Consider the following 25,122-nt stretch of genomic DNA (forward strand, 5'->3'; position numbering starts at 1 on the left):
TTTCTTATACTGCTGGTCCGCCATTGCCGTTGATCGGAAGCTCAGGGTGTATAAAGAAATCCGAATTTTGGAATGGACACTAAGAGCCATCCGTCGATGCAAGGCTATCAGCAGGCCGCTAAGAACACTGTTGAAGGGTATTAAACGAACATTTTACTTGTATGATTTAGTTTAGAATTGATAAACTAGATAAAAATCAGAGGGCGGGAAGAGAAGTTGAGGAGAGATCCATTGTTTGGCCATTTTTCCAGGAAGAAAGCCGTCCTAAAATTCACCTGTTTCCTGAAAAGTGCCCATTTTATGTAAGAAATTCTTGTATAGTAAATGTCTTTAGTAGTTGTAGACCATATTGGTATATATTTTGTAGTAAGTATCGATAGAATAGGCACAGAATTTGAAGTTTAAATTTGGTTATTTAGCCAGCGTAAACCAGGCCACCCAATAGGTAGGTGTTACCGATCGATACGTAGGGACATGTGAATGTGTCCCGTGAAGTTGATTGTTGTAGGTAAGGCTAGGCTCACACCGGCCATCGTACTTATGGATTTACTTTACATAATGTTTTTGTTCTTTAAAATTGATTTAGTGGTGTAAGAATATTGATTCATTAAAAGTTTGTGATGCATGTTTATAAATATTTTACAATAAAATAATAAAAATGTTACAATTTGAAATGTTTAATTTTTATGGTTTTGATTGATTGAATTTGACCTGCTCACTCACAATTTACATTCTATTTAGGCTAATTAGGATAAGAGGTATGCATAGGCCCTATCTATGTCATAATTTTACTAAAACTAATAATAAAGAAAATGGTTTAGCCTACTTAGATGTTGTCTACACTACAATTTTGTAAGAGGTACAGTACCTGTATTCAGCTTCAATACAAATGAATGTTATAATGACGTTCTGAATTGAATTAAATACGCCTTTTTCACGAAACGGAAGACATCTTCGATCGATGACAAACAATGCCGTGCAACAAAGCGTAACCAACAGAAATAACATAGCGTTTTCAGCCTATTTTCGGATGACAAGTTACTTAAAAATTCATAATTGGCGTTTGTCACCGGCGTTTTTTCGCTGTGCAGTTGCGGCGCCTATGCTTATACACTGTGGTGTTTTTTTCAATGGATTTTAAGTAGTGAAACTAATTTTTATAATTTTTTTCAATCACACAGTTATGTAGGCTAATCTTTTAAGAACATTTTACAGTAAAAATGTTGTCCATACGAAAGTATGTACAAGTAACTTGTAATCCGAAAATAGGCTGAAAACGCTATGTTATTTCTATTGGTTACGCTTTGTTGCACGGCATTGTTTGTCATCGATCGAAGATGTCTTCCGTTTCGTGAAAAAGGCGTATTATTTTCATGAGTAGAGCTGTTCTATTTTTTTCTAAATGTCTATCAAAGATTCCGATCTACCTAGTAGGCCTAGGCCTACTCAGTTTAATTTTATATTTGCAACCCACATGCTGACCACAATAAATTATTATATTATAAATTAATTAATTTAAATATATTTATTATTTGAATTAAATTTCCCGTAATAAAAATTAGTATGAGATTTGAACAAGTAAATAGAATCATTTAATTGTGATGAGCCAGTGTTTATGTAGTGCCCATTTTAAAGAAAGAAAATGTTAATTCCAGTCTTTCTAAGGAATAGAAGATTCAAGAATTTGAATAACAATGCTTGGTTTCTGTATTTTTTCCAAACAAAAGAACATTACTGAACAACATTCTGTAGGTTGTATTGTAGGGTATTTAAAATACCATTTCATTGTCTTTGATTGTTCTGAGGTGATTTATCCACCGTGACACTGTAGTTAATTTTGTTCTATCAGTGTAATGCATAGATCTTGTTTTTTGTTCAATGTTAGTAACGATTTCTTTGTCAAAGGTTAAAAGAAATTAAATAAAAGTAAATTCCATCTTGAAAATTAATGTTCATATGATCTTTTGTAGACTTGCCCCAAGTCTGTATTATCTTTTTTTTTTTTTTATTTGTTTTTATTTCGACCGCGATTTTGTCCGAAAATACAGACTTGTGAAACACGTATAGAAATCGATTTTCAGACCGCAAACATCCGATAAGAATGACGTAGGTTATCATACCGTATTTGGCTATATGGGGCGGGCGGTATGTAAATATGGATTTCGAATCAACCAATGATCATTTTGTTTCAAAATGAAAAAGATCGAGTACGTACAGTGCTGAATGTACGATCGAGACTGTTGAAATATAAAATCGTAATGCCAAGTTGTTTTGTTTATTAATTGTTTAGTCCTTGGCCTAGGCCTCTTTCGTAGGTCCTACTCAATTCGCACGTATGACCTGCCAAATAAAACGCCAATAAAGTAGGCCTACATACCACCACCGGCGGCACACAACAACAGGGCTACACCACCACACAGAACAGGACAGGGTCTGGGTGGGAATTAAATCAAAATTATCTCCGCGTAATAATGATCCATTCAATGTTTGATTTGCGGAATGCGGAGCTGAGAAGCATAGCCTATCATATCAAGACGAGTTTTCATGTTCTTGGGAAAAATCCCATCAAATGTTTACCAGACTACTAGGCATATAAAATTATTTCTAGCCTTCAGAAACCCCGTCAGAAACTTTCATAAATGTACCCAAGTACACATTGTCTAAACGTAACATAGCGCATGCGCATCATCTTTATAGTTGTTGAGTCTTTGAAATTCTGAAATATGAATATTAATACGGTGTACGAGTGAGTAGCCAATCGCATGCAGCTGAAACTAGTCAACCGGATAATCGTATGCACCAAGAATTCTTGGTGTCAAACCACGTGACTTGTGCGTGTTTCCCCAGACGGAGTATCCAAAATCAAGTAGTATACGTATGAAACGCCATATGTGCCAAAATATTTATCTTTTTACTAATATTAAGACAAAACTCCGTCTGGAACCCAGACTAGATCTTTTGATATGCAATAAATAAATAGACCTACTGTATTGTACAATACATTTGTGGAGCATTGTCCTTGAAAAACATACCTGAACAAATACAAACTTTGACGAAATAAATTACTGTGCTGGCTCAGTTTTACATTGTTTTTTGAGTTTGGTCTATATTTAAAAAATGTCTACCGTATGTCTATATATCAATTTTTTAGATCGATATTATTGAATATGAAAACTACAGTGCAATTTACCTATTTCCATAAATTGCTATGCTATACTTTCATTTTTTTTAAGTACTTCACCATCCCATAAACAAAAAAGGAACCCCCATAAAGCCCAAAATGGCTTGTTACAAAACCTAGAGAAGGGCCAATACTGAATCATATAAAATATCACAAAGAAACACACAAAAAACAGTATTAACAATCTGAAGTACTTAAATTAGTAAATAAAGTAAATTAATCACTAGTAGTATAAGAATTATATTTGTTTTCATTAATACAGAGCTTCCGAAAAGACATTGACAGGAGATGCCCCTGTAAACGGGGTGACGGCGGTTACACAAGCTGATGCGGCATCAGCAGCTGCAGCAGCCGCGACCGCTGCAGTCGTAGCAAAGAACAAAACCAGAAAGCCGACGCCCAATAACACGCCACTAATGATGGAAGTAGACGCGGTAAGTTGACATTATGGTTGAGCCAAAGTTTTTTTAGTGTTCTTACTGCAAATGAATTAAATGTAACAACCCAATCCAATTTGTTTGATTGTTTAGTTTGTCATGCTGAATGTTACTATTCCGGATTGGATCGGGGTCCATGACATAAACTTCATTAAACTTAGTGTGATCACCATTTACCCATGTTATTTTTTAAAATAATTGTTTTAGCCATCACGAAGAATAAAGAAATTACAAATACTTATAATTAATAATTATTTTATGCATTATGATAAATAGAGAAATACAAATTAATTAATTTCTTAACTTTTAGACTAAGAAGATATCCCAGCCAAATGTGCCCAAAAGACAAAGTGGGCGAATAACAAACCAACTCATGTACCTCAAAACAGTAGTCATGAAGAGTGTATGGAAACACCAATTTGCTTGGCCTTTTCACCAGCCTGTTGATCCAAAGAAATTAGGTATTCCAGTAAGTAGACACATCATTTTTGTTGCGTTTGTTAAATAAAAAATTGAGCTTCAGGGGGATAGCATAGCAGAGACAAGGAAAGTGTATATATAAATCCAAAGGCAAATAACTGAAAAAATGACAATGTTGTGGGTATCAGTGGCTGGATCTCAATGGAGATACAAAAAAAGCGAAAAGCTAAATCAAAACGACAAAGTAAAACAGCCAGAAAAGTTAGCAGAGCTTTCGGGCAACACTAGCCCTTCATCAGTATATATATATATATATACTCGCAACAAATCACTGCATTTTGATTCTTGTTGATAAGCCCACCCAGCCTCAAACATAGCAATTCAAATCTATTTTTAAAAGTAGTGGAACATAAGTTTTAACCTATAATTGAAGGTGATAGATGAATTTGCAATGTGGATTATTTATTAAAAATGTTTTTAAATGATTTATTTGTTTTGTTTCAGGATTATTTTGATATCATAAAAAACCCAATGGATCTCGGTACAATAAAAAAGAGACTCGAAACAAATTATTACTACAGTGCAAAAGCTTGCATTTCAGACTATAATCTGATGTTTACCAATTGTTATGTATACAATAAACCAGGAGAGGTATGTATTATTGCAAGGCAGACGTTTAACTGCGAAATCAGAGCTTAAATGCAAGTGAAATAACATTTCACTCTTTTACTAAGTAATTATTTCATTCTATATTAAGATGTTTTGTTCCCCATAACAAATAATTATAAAAAAAATTGTTTTTAAATATGCCATTTTAATGTCACAATAATAGAAGACTATTTATAAGAAATAATCAAATTTTCTCTTAAACCAACAGTTTTTGGTTAAGCTTAACTTTACTTTTGACTTTTCAAAAGTGAAATTTTATTATTTATTCAATGTGTTGGTTAATACTTTCCAGTGATGTTTCCTTACCTACACTGATTCTAGTGGTGAAAAATTGTTTTTACTGAGGAAAGTTTAGATAATCTTGTAACGACTGCATTCTAAAAAAGGAAATCCACTATAAAAAGCTGTAGTTCACACAGTAAACACGGAACATTAACATTTAATGTATTTCTTTCACCAAAATTATTTATAGAACTTGGTGGTTCAAATTGTTTTAGTTATAATTATTCATTCCCTTTATTTCATAGGATGTTGTTTTGATGGCGCAGGCATTGGAGAAACTATTTTTAACAAAAGTGGCTCAAATGCCCCAGGAAGAAATTGAACTTGCCCCTCCAACCAAACCAGGTGCTGGTGAGGATGGCAAGAAAGGCAAAAAAGCAGCGGCTCAACGAGGTGAGAACAACGGCTATTTAGGTTAGTGAAGGGAATGTATGAAAATACACTGCTCTGATTTGTAGCCGATTTGTTCAATATGCTCAGGTGAAATATATTTGTCTATTTTATGCTCCCACTTATGGGCATGATTTGTGGACTTCACCATCTGGTACAATTTCTTTTAGTTGTATCTCTCAATGGAGAATATAATAAATAATATCCAGGTAAGCAGAATCATGTTTATAAAATACTGGTCTTAATTGCTGGAAAAATAATGAATACAATTATTTTTATCCTCTTTATATCGCTTTTCAAATTTCTTATCTAGGGAAATTACCAGTGACTGCACCATTTCAACATCTAGCACCAGTGTCAACAACACCAGATACTCTAGGAGACGGAACCGAACCAATGAATTATGCACCAGCAGCCAACTTGCCTGTAGCAACGCCTGCAGCAGTCAACAAGCCAGGTCTTGCCCCAACGCCTCCGGCTACACCAGTTCTACTCTCAACACCGCAACTTCATGCCAAGGTACTAATTTATAGAACAATAATCACTATTTTTCATTCTGAATGTCGATATTGATAATATAGTACCTCATTGGGCAAGGATGTTAGTCCTTTATAGGGCAATAAAACAGATCTATAATCAATGTAGGTGATAGTAATCCATCCTGTGTTAATCACAGTCACTACTGAAACTAGTGGAGATGACTGTTTCATGCCATAGGAACAATTACATGTATAAATACAATTTTTTTATTTGAACTAATAAGCCTGATCATTGACATTTCGTTGCTGATGTGGCCAAGATGAAATCAGGTTTTGTTTTAAGCATTCATATTGCTAACATATTTTAAAATATTGTTTAGGTTAAACCAAAAGGCATCAAAAGAAAAGCAGATACCACAACTCCAATGACAGAAGAAACGATATCACCTACAGACCTTATGATTGTTGAAAAACCTGCTAAAATACCGTCTCGGAGAGAGAGTATGCGAGAAAAGAAACCAGTTCAACGGGATCTACCGGATACAGCTCAACATTCTAAAGGAAAGAAAGCAAAACTATCGGAACAATTACGTTATTGCAATATTATACTCAAAGAACTTATGTCTAAAAAACATGCTGTAAGTTAACTTACAGAAAAATTGTATAAGATACATTATCTATAGATAATAATAATGGTCAATCAGACCGTTCACCTAAGGGGTTTAGGTAGCCTACAGAATGATCATCATTTAGTAAGAACACTTGTTTGTTTTGGTTTACCGTGATCTACTGTGGCAATATATACCTCATGGAATTCACACCTATTTTGGCAAGGTAGTTGTTTGGAAGGAAACGTTACACAATATTTAAATGTTGGCATGTTATGAACGTGTTGTATGTAACCTGATATATCTGTTACAGTTGTGTTTGGTTCCCACTTGACGTAAATCAACAATGTAGGTGCTATGTTAGTGAGTTGACCAATTGCAAGCAACAGTTTTGATGATCCACAACTTGTCATTGGTCGATAGCTTGCATTGTGCTTACATCCTAGGTGTAGTGGGAACCAAGCTTTAACTTTATCTATACGAATGTTGTAAGATGGTTCAGAAGACTGTTGGAATTCTCAACATTATCTTGAAACACACTGTACTGCAAAACTATATTAATCTTTAGTGTACTATACGTTTTGTTTTTTGCAGGCATATGCATGGCCTTTTCACAAGCCAGTGGATGTGGATGCATTGGGCTTACATGACTATTATGATATTATTAAAAAACCCATGGATCTTGGATCAATTAAGGTTAGTGACTACTGCTTCAGTACAGTAACTTTTTAAATCACAATTAGCTAAATGTATTATTGTGATAACAAGTTTATATGTTGTTGTAAACAGGGCCTTGTACTCTAGCTAATATAATGTTCTTGATTATGAGTAACTGAATGAAATCCGTGATTTTCAAGAGGGCCTCTTCAAGTCAGCTGTACTGCTCTACAGTAGTACAGTGGGTAGAGCTACCCACAAAGTTTAATAAATATAAATAAATTTCCTGCAGAAGTCTCGAAAATAACATCTGCTGTAAACAAACTCAATCAGCAAACACCAGTTGTATTGGCATGTTTCTTGCCTAAACACTTTGGCCTTGTCAATTAATACATTATTTCCAAATGTTTTTGTTTTCTCTTCAGACACGAATGGAAAAGAGGGACTACAAAAGTGCGAATGCGTTTGCAGCTGATGTACGAGTAATGTTTACAAATTGTTACAAATATAATCCACCAGATCATGATGTTGTTGCCATGGCTAAAAAATTACAGGTAAAGAATATAAATTGGGGTTTTTTTGGTCATCTATGTAAAAGAATATTTGTTGGTTTTTGCCAGTTTTTGTATGTTTGTTAATTTATTTATATTTTGTTCGATAAAATTGAATACAAAATTGTCATTTTTCAACAGTGTTCTAGAGATAGCATTGAGAAAACAAGTTTTTGTGTACAAAATGTTTTTAGTTCAATATATGTAATATGATGATCTCATGCGTGTCAACTGAGCCTTTCCAGCTTTTTATCCTTGATTCTTTCCTTGGTGTTTTACCATTGATAGAAACTTGATAAGAAAGCTGGGAGCTGGTGTAGGATCTAAAATTGTGATCTGATTACAAACAGAATTTATAGAGTATAGGCATAAATCAATTCAATTTACGGCATATAGTTTTGTTTGACATGTATTTTTCTTATATACATTTTACAAACTGGTAGTTATATTAATATTGTAGGAGGTATTTGAATTAAAATTTGCAAAAATGCCAGATGAATTACTGGACTCGGAACCAGAAGAAAAAGAACCTGTGCCAGGCGCACCTACAGGTACAGAACGGGTTAGTCACACTGGTAGCAGCGATTCGTCGGCGAGTAGTTCAGATGGCGATAGTGAAACGGAAAGAGAAATGAGATTAGCCGATTTACAAGCGCAGGTAAGAAAAAGCACTTTGTGAAATAGATGTAATTATGCAGGGTGGAGGTGGGCAGGTGCTTCCACACAGTGAGTCTGGAACTTATTTGAAAGCCTTCCATGCAGCCTAATATTAAAACAGTGCACACCCAACACAAATTGGGATACCTCTAACTTCTTTTCGAACCCAACCCTAGAATTGGAAACCTAGTTTTATCTTGTCTTAAATATCTAAATTTAGCTATGAAGATTGCAAAAATGTAATAACAATTATAATATTTGTTGTAAATATTTTATCAAAGATATGTAATATGATGATCTCATGCGTGTCAACTGAGCCTTTCCAGCTTTTTATCCTTGATTTCTTTCCTTGGTGTTTTACCTTTGAGCGAATCTTGATGATAGTGCTAGGATTTGGTGTAGGATCTAAAATTGTGATCTGATTACAAACAGAATTTCAGATATTATATATATGTAAAGTGTAAATTTGTTTTATTTTTAACCTCTCCAAGGTAATGACACTTTTAATAAAAAAGTATATTATTTTAACTTTTAAAATATACTTTTTTATAAACTCTTTATTTCAGCTGGAGCGAGTTCAGAAGGAATTATCTCACTTTACAGCTTCTCCGGCCACACAATCTTTAGCAGTCCCCTCAGGAAGTAAGCCAAAGAAAAAGAAAGATAAAGATTCAAAAGAACATAAAAAGAAGAAAAAGAAAGATAAAAACAAGAAAGAACAGAAATTAGAAGAACAGAGAAAAGAAGAGGAAAAGCACAGAGAAGAGCTGGCTCTTCTTGAGAAGAAAAGGGATGAAGAACGGGCAAAAGAAGCGAAAGAAAAGAAGGCAAAGCAGTCAAAAAAAGAAAGTAAACCAAGAAAACCGAAAACAACTACAAAGTATGTTATACTCTTCCGTTTTTGTACAAAATGTTATTTAACAGTACTTAATATTAGGTAAGGTCAGTCCGTAAGTTTTTTCCTTACCTTGCCTTTTTGTTACATGGAATAACAGCTATGTTGACAAGATAAACTTTACTTTTTCTGTAGTTATTACGTAGCTTTCGTTTTGCTAGAACTGACAACCAAACTTATGGCATGACATTTAGATGTTTTCTAGGTCCAGACGTCTACCATAGACACATGATAGTCCTACGTTGGTAATCGCAAATCGAAAGCTTCCTATTGTCAACACTGAATCATGTTAATTATTGCTTTCCATGCTAAAAACCCAGATTTTGAATTGCTCTCAAATTTGTTATGCTTCTGTGCGAATGTTTAGCAAAAATAATAATTTGCTCTCTTTCACCTTAGGTCTAGCAAGTCGAAAAAAGGTGCAGCAGGAGCATCATTGCCAGCAGCCGCTGCTGGAGGTACATACGAGAGTGAAGATGAAGATCATGCGAAACCCATGTCATACGATGAGAAGAGACAATTGAGTTTAGATATTAATAAATTACCTGGTAAGATAAACTAAATTTTGTCTCAATTTGAATGAACCAGCTTCAGTTGACTTATGGTTCTTTTAAAATATTAGCTTCACACTAATGTTGCCAACAATTTGCCGCAACTTTACCTCATTGGGCAAGGATGTTAGTCCTTTCTAGGGCAATAAAACAGATCTATAATCAATGTAGGTGATAGTAATCCATTCCATGTTAATCACAGTCACTACTGAAAATAGTGGAGATGATTGTTTCATGCCATGGGAACAAGTAATTTGTATATATAAAACAATTCTTATCTTTTTACCAGCCATAATAAATGTTAAATTGAATTTTTTCCTTTACGATAATAATTTCAGGATGTAGTTGAAGCCTAGCTTAGAGAATGCATTAAGGCTGAAGAAGCAGATATATCTGCCTAGCAATATTATTAAATCCATGCAATTGACCATCTAATTTGTTTTCCGAACAGGTGACAAGCTGGGACGAGTTGTACATATTATACAATCGAGAGAACCATCACTAAAAGATTCCAACCCAGATGAAATTGAAATCGACTTTGAAACATTAAAACCCTCCACACTGCGACAGCTTGAAAGATACGTCATGTCATGTTTGCGGAAGAAACCAAGAAAACCTTATTGTAAGCTGTAGTGTCATAGAAAATTGTGTAATCATCCAGTAGAGCTGTTGTGTGCCATTTGTCCTATGCTGTTGAACTGGGTTGAATGCTTTTCTAGGGGTGTTTTTTTTTTTGCGATAATAGTTTTCTGCGTTGATTTTAAAGTTTAGTAATAGCCAGTGTTAAATCAAACTGAAGGGAACTTACTTGAGTGAAAGAGAACTGTGTAAAAATTGTGTAAATACTTGAGATTTCTTTAGTGAATTACAGATTAGTGGATTGATATTAAATTGGCTAAAATGTGATGGTTGTGATTTCAAATGTGCTAGTTTGCTTCTGCCTACGTCCATGTCTGTCGGTGGTCAGCTAACAATGTTTATAAATGAAATATATTCTTTCTTTAGCCTCTAAAAATAAAACTGGAAAGTCAAAAGAAGATTTAGATAAGGAAAGGAAAAAAGAGCTTGAGAAGCGTCTAGAAGATGTTAGTGGACAACTAGACCTGAACTATTCAAACAAGAAGCAATCAAAGAAAGGTTAGTGGGTAAATGAAGGACATACCAAATATCTATTTAGTGCAACGCTTTGGCTGTAATCATAATATTTTACTGGGTAAACTATACAAATAAAAACAGTACCTCATTGGGCAAGGATGTTAGTCCTTTCTAGGGCAATAAAACAGATCTATAATCAATGTAGGTGATAGTAATCCATCCTGTGTTAATCACAGTCACTACTGAAAATAGTGGAGATGACTGTTTCATGCCATAGGAACAAATGTTATGTCTGAAGAATGATTCAATTTTGACAGTCCGCATTTTACCATGAAGGGCTTAATTAAAATTATGTTTAACAGTGTTTTCAGTGTACTACAATAGAACCCCATTAAGGAGACACATTCAGAATTCCTAAATGTGTCCTTTTGGTGGTGGGCCATTGTGTTAAAACACTTTGTTCATTTTACAAGAAAGGGATTTTCCAAAAGATGTGTTGTACTGTATTTTCTTTAACTTTAATACTTATAATGAAAAAATATAACATCTTTACTAGTGATTTCTAGTTTAATTTGGTTTTTTTGTTGTGCTTTTTAGCTGCTACACAAGAAGCTGTTGACAGCATCAGTGGTCCAACAAGGTTAAGTGCTAGTAGTAGCAGCTCATCTGATACTGGTAGTGGCAGCAGTAGCAGTAGTGGTTCATCGTCGTCAGACAGTAGCGATTCAGAAACAGGTGAATGATCTAATATCCAGTACTACCATCACCACCACTCATTTCTCAAATCTCTCCCTGACCCTCCAGAATACTATTTTCGTTTGGGTATTATCTGAGTGGGGTTATATTTTCCTACAGATATTTAAAAAGTCTTTAATTATTGTTGTAAATTTTGACATTTTTATTAACTTTATGCTCGTTTAAACAATCTGTAAAAAAAAACAAAAACTTCCGTACTACTAGGCACTTGATTATATGGTAAGTGGCCTTACAATGAGGGGGTCCTACCGAAAAACAACTAAGCCATAGTTGGTATTGTTTTAAATTTTACCGAGTATAGAGTACATAGTACTGCCACATTGACACTATTACTTCATTTTATAATTCTTTCCAAGCTTTCTTTACAAATGAATTAATATTCAACTTAGTTGAATTAATAAAAATGCAAAATTTTAAAAAAAAACTAACCAAATTTTAATATAATTTATTCCATTGATACTCGTATTAACTTAAAAGATTCAAATTTCACATGTATATATTAAATCTTCTTAAAAAATGTATGATTGAGCTGATATTTCATCAATGAATTTGTGACCAAAGAGAAACAAAGTTTATAAAATTGCCACATAATGGATATCATGAGTTTACAGGTGTAAATGAATTCTAACATATAATTGTAAATTCTGAAGCAGTGCTATTGAGATTAATTTTAATATTTCATATAAATTGAGAGAAAAAAAAGAACTTGTTAATCCTTCAGGGTTTCCTTGTCAAAAGTAGTAAACTGTAATATAACTTTATATATTAATGCAAACTGCAGTGTTTTATTAATTTATTTTAAATATTTACAGTTTGGCTTGATAAGTACGTTGGTATACTAGAGCCGATGCGGCTATCAATTAAAATCATAAAATGATACTTTTATGCCGAATGAGGCAGATGCATGGATGCATTGCTCAAATTTAAGTGTATATTTTGGTTAGGCTGTTTGCTTAGGTTGGGCCAAGCCCAGATAGGTGATCTTTCCTTGTCGCTGAAGAGGCCCAAGGGAGAGGCATGTGTGCTCAGATCCGTGTTGGGGTAAGCTTGCCATCAAGCATACCGGCCTAGCTGCAAATCTCAACCACTCTATGTCCGTACGCATCTGAAGATTGAAATCCAAATTTGTTCATCAGGATGTAGCCGTCTACATTAGCATCACGTCTTCACTGTTTTATTTTTCTTTGAAGAACTTTCATATGTTTTTGCATAGTTTCATGAACATGTTCATTTAGTGTGAGAGGGAGTTGTGGGATGGTGCTTTTCATCAATCTTGTTAGTATTACATGTATGTAGATTGATAGTGGAGGACAAATTCGCTACATGAATAATGGTCTGGTCCAAACAGGCTTTAAATAAAATGTTTGTGCGTGCCAAAGTGGTTGACAAAGGAAAAGTACAATACTTTTTTTTAAGGCTGACAATATGCAGGTTAAAGCCTGCCCTTACATGGTTCTGAGAAACACATGCACACTTTGTTTGAAATTAAGAATAATTTTATATGTGTCAAATGTTGTAATGTGATTTTTACATTGATGTCATCGATATCATGTTATTGTATTGATAAATGTTGTTTAGTTTAATATATATTATACATTTCACAGACAGGGAGGGTAACGATTTATTCTATACTTGTTGAAGATGGCAGTTTTCATTTGTAAATAAGTAAATTGTGCCTGCTTATTCTTCATGTGTGGACTTTAGCTTAGATTTTGTTAATAGTGTAATTACTTATACGTATGATACTAGGTTTAAAAAAGTCTTGGAACGAACTTCCATGGTGCTTTTTCTTTTTTTAGAACAATAGTTTTTGGTAGCTTTTGTAAATTGTGGTTAAAGTTATATTATTATTTTAAAGATTTGAAAGAAAAACAAAATCTAGCATGTTAATATTCCCATTCTAAAATTTTTGCTAGACATTTTTCATTGTTTAGTTTTTTAAAATTACCTCTTTTATATTATTTGTCTGTTTTTGTAAAGTTATACATGTATTTCACAAATTTTTGAAGCACTGCTGGTTGGAATAGGAAGGTGGACTAAATAAGTCCAATTTGCTCGTCTGTAAATACAATGTACCCACGTGTTTTACATTTTTGTCAACCGATATACTGTGGTCTCATTGGCTACACAACAAGTCTGCTAAATCAATAAAACACTGGAGAAATTTTCTTCAGAAGGAAAATGAAAGCTTTGGTTGTCAGCCTAAATGTGTTGTAGTTTTTCTTTGTCAGCCAGCCATGGGTTGGTACACACAAACATTTCAAAATATATGAATGAAAGAGTGGTGTTTGTTTGGGTGAATTGTGATGTAGTGTGGACGAATGCTTGTATATTATACGATTCTCAATAAAACAAACTTTTACAACTTTGTCTCATGCTTTTACTTGTTTCCTTTTGAGTTGGTTTTAGGTGGCAAACATATTAACCAGGTTGAATATTTTTATTTATTAATTTTGATTGCCTTTATAGATATAGATGCCTATATTAGATAAATCATTTAAACAATCTGGATTTGCTATACAACTATGATAGTAAAAGATTACACAGTATACTGGTTTTTTGCCATCTGTCTATTTTAACAATTCAAAAGGTAATAAGATTAAAAGCACGATCAAATAATACACTTTATCAATTTTCATCATTTCATTACATCGATTTCACAATTGTTTTTTAACACAACCTTTGATTCATAATACCTATCTATATAAATCGACCTACCATATAAATTTATAGATGGAATATCGAGTAAAGTTTGTACCACCAAGAAAGCAAGATCAGAAATAATTCGGCTAAAAAAAAACCACTTTCTTAAAGACCCATTCCATACAATTGTTGACATTTTGTAAAAATAATGCATATATATTAATTTAAAAACATTAAATCAGGTCATTCCTTGTCTTAAATGTATTATGGTAAATTGTTATAAAAAGAGAGAAAAAATGCACTACCTAAGTAGCTCGCGTCGATTGCCCTCTCGATCGAAAGTGGGTGAATCACAGAAGAAAACCGAAAATATCAATCCGTGCGCAATGCATGTTGGGATTTATAGAGGGGCGCTTAAATTACTAGAATTAATTTTTCACATTTTTAACCTTTTAAATATGAAAAGAGTTATCGCGATATGACTATATAGTATTTATTTTTAGATTAAATAAAGTTTGTGACCTTAAATTAGATCTAAAAAACATAGGTAATGGGACTTTAAGCTCTGTCTACACTCTCAAAATTATGTGACAAAAAATGTGATGTGCCTATAATAATGAATACAATGATGTCGTTTCGGTACCATATTTGGGCACATCATACTTTTTTGTCAAACTAGTTTGATGGACTTTTTACATTTTCTGAACTAGGTTTATGACAAAATGAATCGCAAATGTTGATCAACCGAAAACATGTTATGACAATACATTAAAATGATACATATTGAAACACTATACATTCAGCCCAGTTGGTTGTGTGACATAACATATGAAGGTTATAAAAACATTTAAAGGACCTTATAAGCATTACATAAATATATTATTTGAGTATTTGCTTATATCTAACCCCAGGGTATGTGCTTATTATTACACCCTTGGGTGTGCCGATACCCCTGAGTGTGTACCTGTACCCCTAGATTTGAGCTTATACACCTTGTTCTTATACCTCTTTGCATATATCTATACTCCTAACTGTGTGCCTATACCCCTAAGTGTATATCTACACCCCCTGAGTATGTGCTTATACCCCTGAGGGTGTGCCGATACCTTTGAGTGTGTGCTTGTACCCCTGGATTTTGCTTATACACCTACTGGGTGTGTGCTTAAACCCCTAGGCGTGTACTTACACCCCTGGGTGTGTACTTGTACCCCTGAATGTGTACTTGTACCTATGAGTGTGTTCTTATATCCCTGAGTATATTTTTTATACCCCTGAGTGTGTGCTTATACCCCAGTGTGTTCTTTTCCCCCTGAGTGTATTGCTTATAACCCTGAAGGTAATGCTTATACCTCTGAGTGTGTAGTTATACCCCTGAGTGTGTAGTTATACCCCTTAGTGTATTGCTTATACCCTGACTGTAATGCGTACACCCCAGAGTGTGTAGTTATACCATTGAGTGTATGCTTTTACCCTAATATGGGCATGGCATATTTATTTATTCAGTCTTATGATATGATGCTTTCCACTAGTTTTTGCAATTTTCCTCTCTCATGACTTGGCTAGGAAAGTTTTGTTTTTATCTAGTTATTAATAATTTCATGCACAATGTTATTGTCTGTGTAATACTGAGAATATTGTGCTCAACACTAATAAATATGTTCATGAAATTTATTTATTTACTCTGATTTTGTGCTTTTTATTTTAGATCCATCACCGAAAAAGAAAAAAAAGTTAACTTCAACAAAACCGCGCAATGTTAAAATGGTAAGATGTTACTACTGTGCTCTAGTTAACTGGTAGTATTAATAGGTCCTTAAATAACACATGCAGGATTCCGTCACATCTGTGTATTTCACAAGCTCTGTCTACATTACAGTATCAAACTAGTTTGACAAAAGAAGTGTGATATGCCCAAATATGGTAGTGATGTGACATGTCCATATGGGCACATCACATTTTTTTGTCACATAAAGTTTGATAGTGTAAACAGAGCTTACTATTTGGATCTGGGTCACAATAAGCAACTTCAATAACTCCAGAGTGCGCCATATTTACAAGGTCAATCGGGACAAAAAGTTCTATCTAGGCCTGAGGCTAGCGCGACGATTCACGTCACCGCGTTAGGGCCAAGATGGACATTTTTGTCCCGATTGACCTTGTAAATATGGCACCCTTTTGAAATTATCGAAGGCGCTTATACAAAAAGAAATTTTTCCCGCTGTGTATAATTACTAAATCAAGTCGCATCCCATAATCTATAATTGTGTAGTTGAAAACTGATCGATTGTATAGGCTTATTTTTTTCTTTTATATTCGACAGGCAAATGCTCAGCCTAATACACCTCTTCCAGTTACTGAGACACCTGTCAGTCAACCAGCAAAAACTGTTACACAACCAGCAGCTCATCAACCACCAAGGGAAAAAACACGTATGTTCATGTCATTTACTAATTTGTCTAGTTTGTAGCTTACTTTCTAATTAAATTAGTTCCTAAAATGAATGTTTTTACCTTGCTTTATATAGTTATATAACCATATAATTATATATAAACATCACAGGCACAGAATAAATTCTAAACCGCCCGGTGATATACTGAAATTTAATAAATTAATTTTGAAACAATAAGATAAGGAAATATGTGAGAATGAGAAAAAGTCGCCCCAACCGAGACTTTACATAATGTTATTTATTATTATAATTATGAATCAAACATTTACACTTCGGTAATTGTGAGCTTCACATGATTAAATGTATTTCGAATGTTAGCATAGTTGACAAATTATTTTTTTTTTTTAAATAAGTCATGTGAAGTTATATAATTTTACAATAGTAAAAACTGTTTGTCAAACACATCAAGATTTTACAAGTAGTAGAAACTTATGAATTAAAAAATATTACAAATGACATCACAGCTACTGCATGTTGAGCTTTTTGTAAACATTTATTAAATTAATGCAATAACACTTAATTACTGATATTGGAGAAGAATGCAAGGTATAAACCTACGTGTTTTATACAGTAATAGTCAATATATTTAACATTTAGTGAAGGGAATTTTGATTTGTTCTTTTCAGCACCGAAACCAACTCCTATGTCTCATCGTTCAATGCCAGCCTTGCCTGGTAGACCATCAAGTAAGGCAGCACCTCTTCCTGTTAAGAACCGAACCTCCATTCCAGCCCCACCATCTGCAGGTAATCAAATTCCATTGAATGCTGCACCTCAGGCCATTCCACCAGCACCTGAAATGACCTCACCAGAACCAGAGGAGCCATCCTTAATGACGACCACACCTCAAAGAAGAACATCTAGCCGACAGGCATCAATCATGTCACCCTCACAGCCTCAACATATGCCACAGGCACATGCAATTCAGCAACATGTACCACAGCCATACATACCACCACAGCAGCATGCTACAATACCACATATACAACAACAGACAAATACTAACATGCCAGAGTTGGCGCAGCAGCTTCATGTAGCACCGAGCCATGTAGCACAGAGCCATGTACCTGGATTCGAAACACAAGCGCCTATTTTACAACCTGCTGGCAACCATCATCAAATGTCAGAGATGCCACAGCAACTTGACTACCAACAGCCAGAGATGCATCAAGTGCAAACGAGAAGAAACTCTGGAACCAAACCAGTGTTACCTGTATCACCTGTGTTTCGTCCTGACTTGCCGATACCTCCAGTTGCCAATCAACAACCACCAGCCGAGGTCAACCATGTCCAACAACCATTGCAACAGACACCAGCTCAGCCTTCTTCTGCAAATAAACGACAATACCCAAGTACAACTAAGCCCTCTCCATCGCAGAGGAGAGCAACACCACCTAGAAATCGTCAAAAGTCCCCAGCATCTGCGCAGCTCTCTTCTGACGATAGTTTCATGTCATCACCAGAAAGCCCTGTTATTCCTCCAAACTCGCATTCGCAACCTATGTTGGTTTCTCAGCCACCTCAACCAGTTCAAAAGAGGCAAGGCCGATCAATGTCAGCTTCGGCACCTGTTTCTGAAAAGAAGCAACGTACGGTGCCTGATCGAAACAAGGAACCTTCTCCTGTTAAATTCACAATAGGCTCTGATGATGTGCCAACTGATTCCGTACCCACAAAGGGTGGTATTGTTCAACAGCAGGAAGAGCACAACAAACATGGTAAGTGTCTGAATTCATTTTTATGTCATTGACACCTTTTCACAGTTACTCTATCATTTAAGTATTTTTTATCATCGCTACTAAACCATTGTCATTTGTTTTCCATATTCATTTTTTTTTTCTTATTTATGCTTTAAAATTAACTTTTATATATATATTAGAAACATTGTCTAACAGTGGCAGCTCTGAGAACCTAAAGAAACTTGACAGTACTCCAGGCCAGAAAAAGGTAAGCTCTAGTACATTATGTTTCTGAAACACACATTTTAAAGATTTTAATAAACCATATAATTTTATTATATATTTATATTGATTACTGTTCGTTTTAGCTTTTTTGTTGGAGTGGCACGCCTAATCGGCGACAGAAGCTGTTGGCCTCTTTTGCTACTCCTTGGCGCTCTAGCTATTTTTTTGTATTGTTATGTCTGTATAACTGTTTGCCGAAAATAATTAAAAATTTAGAAAGAGATAAATTTACTTATTTTCCAACTAGAGATCTTTATCCCTAACGCATAGCCATCATAAGTGTACAGTACTATCGACTCATGGTCTAGCATTCTAAATAAAGATTTATACAGGATGCACAGATGCCATTCGACCAATAAAGTTTCCATATTTACATAGAAGACTATGTAATAATTAACATAAATGACCAACAGAAACCAAATGCTTTTTTAACAATTGGAAAGTTGTAACACATGGAGAGAGTGGCGATATGATTTGAATACAAAAATTCATCATTGTGATTTCCATCATCTGCTGACTACACCAAATGACACACTGCAAAGCACTGTCTACAATATCAAACTTTATGTGAAAAACAAAAATGTGATGTCGTGTCACTACCATATTTGGGCATATCGCTACCATATTTGGGTATACCACTACCATATTTGTGTACATCACACTTTTGATAGTGTAGATAGAGCTTTAGAGTGTTTGTATTATCCCTTCTTAAAAATGTGGCTTCTGTTGTTATTTTAGGATGTACGAATACACAATGTCAACTCGTGGTCTAATCTAGCTACGTCTATGAATCCCAAGAACACAGTCAAACAATCGTCATCCAAAGCAAGTTTTGAAATGTTTAAGAAGCAGGCAATTGAAAAGAAACAAAGGGTAAGCACAACATTAACTACACCTGCTTTTTGTAAACAATATTGGGCTTTTTCCCTAAAAACTATACATGAATCAGACACTTTAATGTACAAAACCAGGCTTCACTAATTGTATTGTAATAACATAGTGGGCCACCCAATTTGTACTATTAAATCAGAGATGCAGCTAGAGAGGGGATGGGTGTCAAATAGTTAAGAACAGAAAGGTTTGCTCAGAGATGAGATGGGTTAAAATAGATGATTGTGGAAATTGTAGTGGATGTAGCTTGGTGGTTAACATGCTTGTCTTCCAGCCCTAAGGTCCAGGGTTCAATCCTGACCTAGGTCCAGGGTTGTAACTCACGACTCCTTCAACTCCACTCCCTAAGCCTCAAATGAGACTTATGATAAATTATTAAATAGTTTATCCATCTTGTAATTTACACTCTATTGGATGCATAGGTAATTTAAAAAAATCGGCTAAAAAAAAAAAAAGACGTAACCTGGTTGGACTTTAGTGGTTGTGAACACCCAACACAAAGCTATATTGATGCATGTACTCTAGTTTACAATGTTTAAAAAATTAGACGTAACCTAGGTGGAAGACTTAAGTGGATGTGAACACCCAACACAAAGCTATATTGATGTATGTACTCTAGTTTACAATGTTTAAAAAATTAGACGTAACCTAGGTGGAAGACTTAAGTGGATGTGAACACCCAACACAAAGCTATATTGATGCATGTACTCTAGTTTACATTGTTATTTATATTCTTCTTTTGTAAGTTTTTAGTACAAGATATATTTTAAATACTGTATTTTATTCTTGTATGATTTTGTTTTCTTTAGCAAAAGCAGTTTATTTATCAAGAAGAGTTGCGAAAACAACAAAAGCAACAAGCAGAAAGAGACCGAATTCGTATGGAACGTGAAAAATTAAGGTACGTTTGTGGATGAAATGTATTTTCTCCTTGTAAACATAGGATGCCTAATATGCTCATTGCATGGAAAATTGTGATACTACAGAAAGATGGTATGTCTCGCAACAAACTTTAGTAATGGTGTAGAGATAGCACAGCGTCAGTTGCCATTTAAAGAGAAAAATGGCAAATATTTTAATAATATTTCATATATTAATCATTTTCATCTGCCATATTTTAACAATTGTGAATAATTTTGCATATTAATTGTATTATTAACATATTTTGCAGAGAAAAAGAAGAGGAAGAAGCTTTTGATAGAGCTCGTAAATCGCAGCAGGATAACATGCAAAGACAGCAGTCAATGAAAGAGCGGGAAAGATTACGAGAGCAAGAAAGAAGAAGGCGAGAAGCTATGGCCGGAAACATTGATATGAATGCCCAAATGGAAGTTATGAAGGATTTCGAAAAAATGTTCTGATTTCATTCGTTGCTGCTCAATATTTTCATGGAAAAATTTGAATCATAACATTATTATATGGCTGAAAACACAATGATTTGGATGGAGAATGATATGTATGAATGTAAAGAAATGGTTCTGTGTGTATTATTGACACCCAGGGGAGAATATTCCCGTGCTGAGGGTGTCCGTTCCTGTCACAACATTGTCATGCGATCAAAATGTCTTTCACAAAGGTGCTTATCACAAGGAATCAATACTAAGAAAGGATTTGTCGGAATATTGAGAAACCTGGTTTGATTGATAAAACCGTTATTAAACTGTCCACGCATCCAAGTGCGCGTACATTCTGTCGTGAACACTATTGCGTGAAACATGTTTCTAGCATTATGGGCTATGTGGAATAAACGAGCTAAAGACAATACTATTCCAGAAAGCATTACCGTTGAGAATGGATAACTTAAAATAAAACACTAGATACTTACAAAGGTGATTTACCTTTCAGTCAGTAATTTTATGATTGGTATATATGATCAGTGGGTATTTGTTTGACTTTTGACCTTTCCTTTCCAGTCTCAACAGGTATAATGTGTTTGAAACTTTATATTATAACAAAACCACTAATGGATTTTTTTTATAGTATTATAAATAAATCCATGACACTATTTATAAAATGTGCACTGTCAGAAAATAAAATAAATTAAACTTCATAAAATATATATAATATAGCTGCCTTAATTTGTAAATGATTACCTTTTATTTAGCTGACAAATGAACCAAGTTTGTGGTATAGGACAAATTTACAATTCTTCCATCACAATTAAGTTATTTTTGTGAATGATTTTTAAACCTAGAAAGAAGCCTTAGAAAATAATGTAAGTTTTAAATGGGATGCATAATTTGAATCTTTGATTCTAAAGTATTTTTCTTATATTCTGAAACATATTTTCAAAATTCATATTAAACTTGGGACAAAAGTTATAAAATTAAACACCTCTACAACTTTACGTCTGTTTTAAATCACCTTGATATCAATAACCCCAATCCATAACAAATCTTGATAATTAATATCAATAATTAACTAATGCTCTGTATGCACTATCAAACTAGTTTTACAAAGTGCGATATGCCTATATATGGACATGATGATGTCGTATCACTAACATATGTGGACATATCACTACCATATTTGGGCAGATCATGCTTTGTCAAATTAGTTTGATAGTATAGACAGAGCTTAACTTCTCTATCTCAGTCCTGTAAATTTTTTTTTGTATTTTGTAATTTTTCAGTTATTTTTTAATAAACAATTTTGTTTAACTTTTTGTAACAGAGAGAAATAAAATATAATTAAAAATGAATAAAAATAAAATCTATGTAAAAAAATAGAAAAATCCAGAAAAAAAGGACTTGTTTTTGTTTTTATTTATCTTCTATGGTATTAATGTTGATGTTTGTGTAGACGTTATTCTAACAGAATGGTGGTAGAATGTAATGTGGTATATTGTAAATCATAAATAGCTTTTTAAATTCACACATTAAAGTTGTGTAGGGATTGTTCACTCTATAATTTCATATTTGCGTTAAAAAGTAATATATATCTAAATTCTAAAATATAGTTTGCTGGTTTATTTTGACAAACCATCTTTTAATAAATCCGATACTTCTCAATTGTTAATATTTATTATATCAGTCTTTATATGAATGGAATCAGAACTATCGTCCAAAGATTCTTGTGTGGAAATGTCAGACACTATGGTTTAATATTATAATTACAATAAAAAAAAAATGCTTCATCTCTCTGATGGAAGTTTAGTTGCATTGCTAGAGTCCTAAAATTTATTATAATAATCTGGAAAATGTTGGCTTTGTACAATCTAGCATGCTTTATAAATAGTTAAAATTTTAAATAGATTACGAATAGAGATAGGTACTTGCCCATAAGGCGACGTCACATACATGATTGTATAAATAGAAAAGTTTGAAATTACACTATATATAGAGAAAAATAACTTTTTATTTAATTGTAAATAATATGATTGGGAACATATCTGATGAGACATGATTAACATATGAACGTGTATATTTTAACACTTTGTTGGTTATGCGACGTTTTTTAGTGTCTTGCGTACTACATTGTGTTATACTGTAACAGTTCAAAATAAAGCAATTTTCCACATGATTTAATAGACAAAATGTAAATGTAATATTTTGATTGCCATAATATGTCCATATGTAGTCATAATATGACCATATATGTCATAGTAACTACATAGGACATACTATGACCATATATGTCATAATAGATTTATATAGTCGTAATTATTATCATATAAGATCAGAATATTCCCAGTATCAACAAGTTTTTCAACCCCCGGTGGCGGCCCATTATTTAAGAATTGGGAATCTATAATTAGAATTCAAATATTCAGAGATAGATTTTGTGTACTGTAATTAAAGGTGTGTGTGTATGTGACATGTTTATGTCTTATACCCACTTTAAGCAGTTGTTTGTTTGATTAATGCGGTTTAGCAAAAAAAGTGTTTTGTTTTTTAATTTAAGGTACTTTGCTATACTTATAACAATATGTAATACATAACTATATATATAACTATTAGTTAAAGTTATTTCAGCTTTGGAGATTTGTCATGAAATATGTATTGCTGTAGTTAGTATCTTGGAAAAATTTGATCTGCATCAATATTTTATTTCGGTCATCTACTAGTATTATATAATAAATATGGGAAAAGTTCAATAAGAGAGAGAGAGAGTACCATCACCATGGTTGAGGTTTAAACGAAAATCCAATTGCTTTATTAGGCATTGTATTTTGCTATTTTTCAAATAAATTTTGGACTTTTGAATATACAGTAGTAATTGGATAAACAATATAAAAGTTTAGTTCTTATTTGATTAATAGTTTAAATTAAAGTGTTTTTTATTTTGGTCAATTAGAGGTTTCAATTGTATTTATTGATCTTTAACTACAGTATTTAGGTAGAATTGGTATTCAATTGGTCTTTAATTAGAGGTATTTTTAAATTGAAGTTTAATATTCAAATGTAAAATAGTGAATATCATACTATACTCTATTTTTGTTTTAAATTTTATTTTTCACTTTCTGGATATTATAAGTAAACACATAAAAAACATTTTTCATTTTTATAGTAGTAAAAGTAGAGATATTTTGTATATGGTTTTTAATAAAAACTTATTTTATAAGTTTATAAGGCCCACTTATCTTACTGAAAATGACAATGTGACACACTGAAATTGCGAACAAAAGGCTTGTTGGTTATTTACCTGGATAAGTTGGTTCCATAGGCACAACTATGCTGGATAGGAACCAACTTACCTAGGTAAATAAGTCACCCTTAATAAGCCCATAGGTAAATACTTGACAAAAACAAAATGCTTTAGTACTCAAACTGAAGGGAAAAGTCATGCAAACTATTTGTGATTGAACAATTGTTTGTATCTGAATTTCCACACCTAGTGAATGATAAATGATAAAACAAATATTCATTTTCAGTCAATTGTTTTAAACTTAATTATTTAAAGTAAAAATAATTATTTTTGGGGGACGATTTGTTGACTTGGCTCAGCACTGGTGAGATAAAAATACATTAGCTGAAAGTTGTTTAGTTGTGCCAATGCACATGTCTCTTGCCATTGTCTTATTGGTATGAGTGGTCCCGATCATTGATATACGAAACATTGATGACTATTAATGGGATGGGTGTATTAAATAATTTGTTTTTGTAATTTAAATTTAAGCAATATCAGTGGAAAGAATTAGTTTGTAGTCAATACTTAAAAAATGGCCTAATTAGTTATTGATAAATACACTACTGGGCTATCTTAGTAAACAGAATGTCATTAAACTATTTTCATACCAAAAAAAGTAAAATATAAGAAAAGCAACAAAAAAAAAAAAAATGTGTTTGATATCTTCATATGTTAATTATTTTGTTATGTATGTAATATTGCTTGTTGTACACAAATCAATAGAAGTGTCATGTGATTGTTTTTCTGTTTTGTGATTTGTTCAATATGAGTGGGTGTGGCTAATTACTTGACTATGTTAATGATATTCATGTTGAACGTTATTTTCTGTAGGCGATATAGTATTAAAATTATAGTACGTTGACATGTTTGAAATACAAGAAAGTTGTCTATAATATTTACAATAAAATACTTCAAAAA

At 33.3% G+C, this 25,122-nt stretch overlaps 1 protein-coding gene and 2 non-coding genes across 5 annotated transcripts; all 3 read left to right on the forward strand.

The window, feature by feature from the left end:
* Positions 1-25,120, forward strand: LOC140046949 (bromodomain-containing protein 2-like). Of its 3 annotated transcripts, none has more exons than XM_072091722.1 (22): positions 1-137; positions 3,444-3,615; positions 3,929-4,087; positions 4,543-4,689; positions 5,235-5,403; positions 5,693-5,898; positions 6,239-6,496; positions 7,061-7,162; positions 7,549-7,677; positions 8,135-8,332; positions 8,898-9,211; positions 9,626-9,774; positions 10,229-10,399; positions 10,783-10,914; positions 11,470-11,607; positions 15,977-16,035; positions 16,592-16,700; positions 17,347-18,438; positions 18,600-18,667; positions 19,423-19,557; positions 20,385-20,476; positions 20,747-25,120. In XM_072091722.1, exons 1-22 carry the CDS (start codon positions 73-75, stop codon positions 20,934-20,936), a joined length of 4,254 nt encoding a protein of 1,417 aa, XP_071947823.1. In that variant the 5' UTR covers positions 1-72; the 3' UTR covers positions 20,937-25,120. The 3 variants fall into 3 exon arrangements, with proteins under 3 accessions (XP_071947823.1, XP_071947824.1, XP_071947825.1); XM_072091723.1 differs by having other exon boundaries at positions 5,235-5,382; XM_072091724.1 differs by lacking the exon at positions 1-137 and adding an exon at positions 145-302.
* LOC140048160 (small nucleolar RNA SNORD10) lies at positions 7,879-8,018 on the forward strand. The gene has a single exon (XR_011845066.1). It is a non-coding gene; the product is annotated as a small nucleolar RNA SNORD10 (small nucleolar RNA).
* On the forward strand, positions 8,617-8,757 carry LOC140048161 (small nucleolar RNA SNORD10). The gene has a single exon (XR_011845067.1). It is a non-coding gene; the product is annotated as a small nucleolar RNA SNORD10 (small nucleolar RNA).
* Positions 25,121-25,122: the final 2 nt, after the last annotated feature.

Source organism: Antedon mediterranea, chromosome 4, assembly GCF_964355755.1.
Source record: "Antedon mediterranea chromosome 4, ecAntMedi1.1, whole genome shotgun sequence".
NCBI classification, from domain to species: domain Eukaryota; kingdom Metazoa; phylum Echinodermata; class Crinoidea; order Comatulida; family Antedonidae; genus Antedon; species Antedon mediterranea.